At 43.2% G+C, this 8,997-nt stretch overlaps 1 protein-coding gene across 1 annotated transcript in view; it reads left to right on the forward strand.

Annotated features, from left to right (window-relative positions):
* Positions 1-5,741, forward strand: part of LOC134929608 (collagen alpha-2(VI) chain-like) — a 69,896-nt gene extending 64,155 nt beyond the window's left edge. The window contains exon 5 of the mRNA XM_063925195.1: positions 4,989-5,741. Coding sequence (XP_063781265.1) covers positions 4,989-5,596 — 608 coding nt within the window. The 3' untranslated portion in view covers positions 5,597-5,741. The remainder of the gene's footprint in view (positions 1-4,988) is intronic.
* Positions 5,742-8,997: the final 3,256 nt, after the last annotated feature.

An 8,997-nucleotide genomic window follows, 5' to 3' on the forward strand; every position in this document is an offset into this window, starting at 1 on the left:
TCCTGTTTATACAACATAAGGGTGGGTGGGAGGGTTTTTTGGAAGGGCCATCCTGCGTGACACTGCAGTGCCACTCCTAGATGGGCCCGGTGTTTGTGTCGGCCACTAGGGTCGCTTATCTTACTCACACAGCTACCTCATTGCGCCTCTTTTTTTCTTTGCGTCATGTGCTGTTTGGGGAGGGTTTTTTGGAAGGGCCATCCTGCGTGACACTGCAGTGCCACTCCTAGATGGGCCCGGTGTTTGTGTCGGCCACTAGGGTCGCTTATCTTACTCACACAGCTACCTCATTGCGCCTCTTTTTTTCTTTGCGTCATGTGCTGTTTGGGGAGGGTTTTTTGGAAGGGCCATCCTGCGTGACACTGCAGTGCCACTCCTAGATGGGCCCGGTGTTTGTGTCGGCCACTAGGGTCGCTTATCTTACTCACACAGCTACCTCATTGCGCCTCTTTTTTTCTTTGCGTCATGTGCTGTTTGGGGAGGGTTTTTTGGAAGGGCCATCCTGCGTGACACTGCAGTGCCACTCCTAGATGGGCCCGGTGTTTGTGTCGGCCACTAGGGTCGCTTATCTTACTCACACAGCTACCTCATTGCGCCTCTTTTTTTCTTTGCGTCATGTGCTGTTTGGGGAGTGTTTTTTGGAAGGGCCATCCTGCGTGACACTGCAGTGCCACTCCTAGATGGGCCCGGTGTTTGTGTCGGCCACTAGGGTCGCTTATCTTACTCACACAGCTACCTCATTGCGCCTCTTTTTTTCTTTGCGTCATGTGCTGTTTGGGGAGGGTTTTTTGGAAGGGCCATCCTGCGTGACACTGCAGTGCCACTCCTAGATGGGCACGGTGTTTGTGTCGGCCACTAGGGTCGCTTAGCTTAGTCATCCAGCGACCTAGGTGCAAATTTTAGGACTAAAAATAATATTGTGAGGTGTGAGGTATTCAGAATAGACTGAAAATGAGTGGAAATTATGGTTTTTGAGGTTAATAATACTTTGGGATCAAAATGACCCCCAAATTCTATGATTTAAGCTGTTTTTTAGTGTTTTTAAAAAAAAACACCCGAATCCAAAACACACCCGAATCCGACAAAAAAAATTCGGTGAGGTTTTGCCAAAACGCGGTCGAACCCAAAACACGGCCGCGGAACCAAACCCAAAACCAAAACACAAAACCCGAAAAATTTCAAGTGCACATCTCTAGTATACACAGACATAAACACACAGTGGGGGTAATTCTGAGTTGATCGCAGCAGGAACTTTGTTAGCAGTTGGGCTAAACCATGTGCACTGCAGGTTTGGACAGATATAACATGTGCAGAGAGAGATAGATTTGGGTGTGGTGAGTTCAATCTGCAATCTAAATTGCAATGTAAAAATAAAGCAGCCAGTATTTACCCTGCACAGAAACAAAATAACCCACCCAAATCTAACTCTCTCTGCAAATGTTATATCGCCCGCCCCCCCCCCCCCCCTGCAGTGCACATGGTTTTGCCCAACTGCTAAAAAATTTCCTGCTGCGATCAACTTGGAATTACCCCCAGTATACACAGTTATTCTCACCAAAAGGGCAGCAGCAGAGCAGCTCCTCGTTCCAGCCTGGAGGGGCGGAGCTTCTATGTGATTGCCAGACTGGACCTCCGTGGGTAGAAGGAAAGGGCTGAAGAAAGGGAAGGGGTGGCCACCACACTGCCTGCATGTTCCAGATCACTAAATGCAGATCCCTGACAGCCAGGAAAGTTCTTCTCACAAGCCTTCAAACCTCCCCTTTTCCCAAACAACACACCGCACTGCATTGGACTCTCTGCACTGTGCAATCAGTGATATGCAATATGCAGGCAGTGTGGTGGCCACCCCTTCCCTCTCTTCTAGTCATCCTTCTACCCTTGCCCGAGATCCCGGCTCTCAGCTGTGCAGTGAGCTGGCGCCTTCTGTCCCCACCGATGGCTGGAGCTCGAGCTCCACTTGTTCCACCCTCTCTACGTCCCTGCTCATAGGTTTCCATGGGGGCCTGCTAAATTTACCATAATCTAGAATGCAAAGCATTTGTTTCTTTTCAGAGAAGGATCCTTTGGGACCCTCCCTTTCAACCCATACTCGTGCATGCACAGGCAATGGCTGTGCGTGTGCATTAGACTTGCCATGTACATACTGTTAAGTAAAGTGATATTGTAAGATATCATGTTACTTCTCTTTGCCGGAACACTCTTATTAGAGCCTGAGGTCCGGGAAGAGACATTTGGTACATTCCTTATTATCCAAATGTGCGGCAATAAGAAATTATATTTAACAGGACAAAATTCTGAATTTTAGTAAATATGCCCCAAAGTGAGCACCTCATTTTAAGAGGCACCATCATAGATATGACGACTCCCACCTCGCCCCAACTTCTGTCAGCCACAGAAAGTAATGAATGATAAAAGAGAACAGTATGAACAGAAGAGTGATGTCAGTTGTTGTGCTCATTGTGCACTTGGGAGATGAATGAGGGGAAACCTTGTATGCTAGGTTGAGTTTTTGGAAAATATATTTGTTTATTTATTTATTCATGTATGAATGCAATGTATTTATTTGGACATTTAATTGTGCAACAAAAAAAACTGCAGAGACTAATTAAAAGTATCCATATTTGGGTTTTGGTCCTATAATATACTTACAACCAACGTATCGACATTCAATAATTTTGACATGGTTAAAATGCTGACAATTAACACGTTGCACCAGAATTATTATTACTTTAAGATGTTGAAATTCTGGTATTGACGTGTTAAATGTCGACATTATGGATGTCAACATTATAACCATGTCAACATTACACATTATAACCATGTCAACATTATTGAATGTAGACATATAGGGTGTCAGCGTAAAGTGCATGTTGACATTCTGGTGTTCATATTCTGAATCACTTGTGAAGAAAAAAAGAAAAAGAATTTTGCACCCAATTTCAATAACTACCAGCAGGAAAAAAAATCCATAAAACAAAACCGTTTAACTTAGTTTCTGTATATTTATGAAACAAAATGTGTGGATAACTGGTATTATCGTGCTGTACTTGCCACTATTTTCTCCATGGTTTACTTTGGAAGGACCCCAGTGAATATCTCCGATATCTGCAGTGGTCTCTCGTTTCTGATCACAAAGCAGCCCCCACGTTTTCTATGGGGGCTGCTATGCAGTCAGACTTACCAAGCTCTTGAATGCAAATAATTGCAGTGCTGGGCCCTGGTAGCTAATGCCATCTCAAGATGGTCTTAGCTTATAGTGGACTATGGACTATTGCATCAGAGCTCCTCCAGAGCAGTCTCCATCTCCCTCAACCGATGCATTCGCCACACAACTAGCCACGCAATTGCTGCACGCACGCAGGTTTGATGGGTGTTATAGGAAATTCCGCAGTTGGGATGCTGGCGGTCATATGACTGACCGCGGCATCCTGACTTTTAGAATGCCGACAGGGTAATTAATTTACCTCTCCCCTCCCCCCTACCCTTAGCCCTAGCCACCACCCCAGGCAGGTTAAGATAGTGGGGGTGATGGCTACGGCTAATCTCAGGGGGACGGCTAGGGCTAAGACTCCGGGGGATGGTGGTTAAAGGCCCTAGCCCTAACCCCCCCCCCCCTGATTACATACCTTTGGGATGCCGGAGGTCGGGGTTCTGATGCCTGGATTACCGAGAGGTGTCGGTCACCTGTCTGCCAGCATGAAAACAGCTGGGATGAGGACCCTGGAGTGATAACTCTGCTTCCAGCTCAATGCCAGGATGGGCTCTTATCAGCAAGAGTTCTTCTTTAGTATAAAAATATATTTTTTCATACAGTAGGTTGTCTTCTTTCCTCATATAATAAAAAATAAAACCAAATCTGTCCATAAGAATAATTAAATTCACATGGGAAAACCAATCAGATGTTTATTATAATTTAGGTGTTTTACATTGCATATAGCTATTAAATCTACTGTATGTATTTAAACTGCAATCCCAAAATGAATGATGGATTTATACAGTTCATATAAGGTCATTCTGAGGACTGTTATTTACTTACTACCATAATTGATTTTGGCGTGAACACTGGCTGAATGCATTTTTTTGTTGTGGTGTGTGGGGGACACCTGAGCATTTGGTATCAGAGGACACATATTTTCAGTGGAATGACAAGTGAAGTGTATGTACCAGATTATGTCATCTCTGCTCCTGCCATTCCCATAGCAGAGGGTTAAACTGTAGGTCAGTATGCACATGCTTACAAGCATAAGCTACAGTATCATTTTAAATGTGTGAATACTGTTGCATATTTCCCAACAAATGAGGTTTCAAATTAGGCGCTCCCGAGGCTCTACCCCACTCTGTACATACCATGCCCAACTATAGCTCGCAGGTGGGACTGTAGGACAGTCCCCAAAAAGAGGGACTGTCCTGTCCAAAGCATAACAGTTGCCAAGCATGACAGTTGGGAGGTACAGTATGTATTGACAGTTGGGAGGTTTGCTATGTATGAGGCTTATGTAACAACCATATTTTTAAAGCAGTGATTGCTCAAAAGGCAAAACTATCTGGTTTTGCGTAGTAAATTATTGCATTTAAAAATCAGAGGAGACTCGCTGGAATCTCAGAGATTTTCACAGGCTATTACTGGGTGTCCACAACACCCATGGAGGGGGAATAGAACCTGTGTCAAGCGCAGCAACCCCGCAAGGGTCTTCGTTTTGCTCACCTTTCTGTCGGCATTCTGGCAGTCGGGATTCCAGCGATGGGATTTTGACAACCGGGATCCCGTACCCAACCGTTATGGTCAATATGACTAAAACTGTTGTAGTAATCTAGATAAAGGCACAGCATTACATGCACACACCATATAGTGAGGTTCCACCTCATTGAGCAATGAATCAGGTACTTCACAGAAGAAAATTAAGAATTTTGATTAGGTATCAATAATATTAACAAAAGTAGCTGGGTAACTAAATAGGAGACATTATTCTGTGTTTTGTGTATTTCAGCAGTGAGACTTGGAGCATTAATAGGTCGACCTGTGGACATTGTGTTCTTTGTGGATGGTTCAGAGAGAACGGGTAAGGAGAATTTTGTGCAGGTACTGAGATTTATAAAGCACATAGCAGAGGAACTGATGCTTGCAGCAAATGAAGAGGACTTAAGTGGGGCCAGAATTGCAGTAATCCAATACGGAGATGAAACTCAGCAAAATGTGCTTGTAGATTTCTCTTATAACCTAACTCATATTCAGACATTGCTTTCTAAAGCTGTATACTATGACTCATCATCCCATATTGGTACAGCTATTCTTTATGCCATGAAAAACATTGTGAAAAGTCAACCGGGTACACGTATGGGTGCAAGAAGCACTGCAGAAGTGTCTTTTGTCTTCGTAACTGATGGCATGAACAGCAACAAGAATTTTGCCCAGGCCCTGAGTTCACTTCGAGCTAATAGCATTGTAACAAGTGCAATTGCTGTTGGCTCTGCTATTAACCTGGAAAAACTTACTCAGTTGGCACTAAAAGATAATACATCATTGTTTAGGCTTACAACTTTTGACCAATTATTTGCCACACCGTTTCTCAGGAATATTGTGCAGTGGCTAGGATAACCAGTATATTACTTTTTGTATGGTGATTTTTGTTCTTTTTTTTTATGCATGAAGAGATGTAAACGTATTGCCATGTTAACACATATTCACTAAGTGTTTATTTGCTTTATCAAAATCAAAGAGGATACTTTTGTAGTATCCAATCTTCAGAGATATTTATGTTATATTGAAAACCATGTGTTGAATTACTAAAAATGTGTACTTCAATTGGCCTGCCGAAGAGGAAAGGAGGTTCTGGGTACTCAGAAATACCCTTTCATCCTGCATGCGCCATTGATATTACCTTTCTTCTATTAAAAAAATATATATATTGAGGATCAAGTGCAAGGCTCCATTACAGTACCTTGTTTTATAAGAATGTCAATTATAGCTAGTTGTGGGGTTACTGTGTGTGGCTTCTGTAAGGTCGAAGTATTGCCAGCATTTATGGATAAGTACCAGGGATGTGGAACAGTTGGAATGAGGAGAGACAGTGGTAGGCAGATGCAGAAATAAAGATTAACTAGTTATTGCAGAAAGCTTAAAATAGTCCATTGCTGTCAACAGTGACCGCCATTCCCCATTTACAGTGACAGCCATTCCACATTTACAGTGACCGTCATTCCCCTTTTACAGTGACAGCCATTCCAGCCATTCCCTATTTACAGTGACCGCCATTCCCCATTTACAGTGACAGCCATTCCCCATTTACAGTGACAGCCATTCCAGCCATTCCCCATTTACAGTGACCGCCATTCCCCATTTACAGTGACCGCCATTCCCCATTTACAGTGACCGCCATTCCCCATTTACAGTGACCGCATTCCCCATTTACAGTGACAGCCATTCCCCATTTACAGTGACAGCCATTCCCCATTTACAGTGACAGCCATTCCCCATTTACAGTGACAGCCATTCCAGCCATTCCCCATTTACAGTGACCGCCATTCCCCATTTACAGTGACAGCCATTCCACATTTACAGTGACCGTCATTCCCCTTTTACAGTGACAGCCATTCCAGCCATTCCCTATTTACAGTGACCGCCATTCCCCATTTACAATGACAGCCATTCCCCATTTACAGTGACAGCCATTCCAGCCATTCCCCATTTACAGTGACCGCCATTCCCCATTTACAGTGACCGCCATTCCCCATTTACAGTGACCGCATTCCCCATTTACAGTGACAGCCATTCCCCATTTACAGTGACAGCCATTCCCCATTTACAGTGACAGCCATTCCAGCCATTCCCCATTTACAGTGACAGCCATTCCAGCCATTCCCCATTTACAGTGACCGCCATTCCCCATTTACAGTGACAGCCATTCCAGCCATTCCCCATTTACAGTGACCGCCATTCCCCATTTACAGTGACAGCCATTCCAGCCATTCCCCATTTACAGTGACCGCCATTCCCCATTTACAGTGACAGCCATTCCACATTTACAGTGACAGCCATTCCAGCCATTCCCCATTTACAGTGAAACATCCTCTTCTTTCGGTTCTGGAGAATGTGCTAGAGATGGTCCCTTTTGCAGTTATATGCCAGCATAGGGAAACTGTGTGCATGGTACTTTTCTTTGGTATTATGGGCCTTATTCAGATTTCTTAGCAAACCAAAAAAGCACACTATGTTGCACTACAGATGGGGCAGGGAGATTTAGATTTGGATGAGTGGAGATTTAGATTTGGATGAGTAATATTGTTTATGTGCATATTAAATACTGTCTGCTTTATTTTTACAGTGCAATTAAGATTTCAGTTTGAGCACACCCCACTCACAACCAAATCTCTCTGCACATGTTACATCTGCCCCACCTGCAGTGCAACATGCTTTTGCCCATTAGTGTTCTTTTTTGGTTTGCTAACACACCTGAATAACCCCCTGTGCTCACTGGTGGAAACAGTACAGAACAGTTGTTCGCCATGTTTGTAGAAGTTGCGATGACAACTGCTTGCACAAATTAGCAAAGGTCACCCGTGGAAGAGCACAAGAATACAGAGCTGTTATGAGCTACAATGCTGGATTCGTTCCAGCACTATACCAAAAAATCCCACGGATGAAACAATGCACGCTTACAAACAAACACGTCAACTATTAGAAAACGATTTAGCAATGCAAGCAAGATGCTCTTTACAAAATACAAAAAATAAATTCTACCGGAGGAAATAAAGCAGGCAAGCCTTTAGCCTCATTATTTAAGCCACCTAGATCACGACACACAATTACTTCCTTAGAGCACACTTCCAATGGGACTATATTAACTAAATCAAGAGATATAGCGTCCCAATTTTAGGAACATTTTGAGGCCTTGTTTCGCTCCTCCACTATTGGTGCTTAAATCCAGAATACTTTCCTTAATGATATGACATTACCAAAACTGACCCCAGAACAAAAAGAAGCTCTGGAAGGTGGTATTACAATGTAGGAGAGTAAAGGCAGCATTTTTTTCAAAGTACCGGAGGAAAGGGCCTTCGATACAGGTTTTGTCAATGTAGTTCGCTATTTCTACCAAAGACCCCCTGCCTCTTTAACTAATCAATGGAATAGTGGGACCTCACTTTCATTTAGAATGGGGCACTCATCAAGGATCGCCCACAATCCCCATTACTATTTAACCTAGCACTAGACCCTTTGCAACAATTTTTCCAAAATGAACAGTCTTTCCAGGGTATTAGGATGAGTCAACAAGAAGTAAAAATCTAAGTATTTGCTGATGATATCCTCTCCAGTGGGCCAAACATTACATTCCCTATTTAGGGATCATCTTACCACATAACCTAAATAACCTATATAGGTTAACTATTAAAAAAGCAAATGCTGTGCTCACCGAGGATGTAAAAACATGGGAACATTTACAACTATCCTTTTTTAGGGAGAGCGAATCTGCTAAAAATGGCGCCACTCCCTCACTTTTGGTATCCTATACAATCACTGCCATTAAACATGACAAAGGCTGATACCCTTCAAATGAATACAATAATTTGAACATTTATAGAGTGGAGGTCGAGCTAGAATAGCTCTAAGAAAACCCCATCAACCAAAATTTAATGGGGGCATAAATCTCCCAGATGTCACAATTTACAATTATGCAGCTATCCTAAAACAGTTACGAAATTGGCTTCTCAAAACCTCTGTGTATGCTAATATATCCCTGGAACAAAGCTTTTTGAATGACTGTGACTTAATCTGTTATCTCCACTTACACGATCAGGAAATATTGGAGTCGCTAAAGTTGAACCTGCTGCTGTGGACAACTAGGAGACTGTGGCACAGATTGTGTCACAACGCATATTATTCTCTCCATCTTACCCTGATTCGGAACCCTAATTTCCTCAATGGCATAGCTGCCCACCCCTTCACGATGTGGCGGCTGGCAGGAATACACACCTTAAGTGATGATACATCACTATCCATTA

Source organism: Pseudophryne corroboree, chromosome 5, assembly GCF_028390025.1.
Source record: "Pseudophryne corroboree isolate aPseCor3 chromosome 5, aPseCor3.hap2, whole genome shotgun sequence".
Classification (NCBI taxonomy): Eukaryota; Metazoa; Chordata; class Amphibia; order Anura; family Myobatrachidae; genus Pseudophryne; species Pseudophryne corroboree.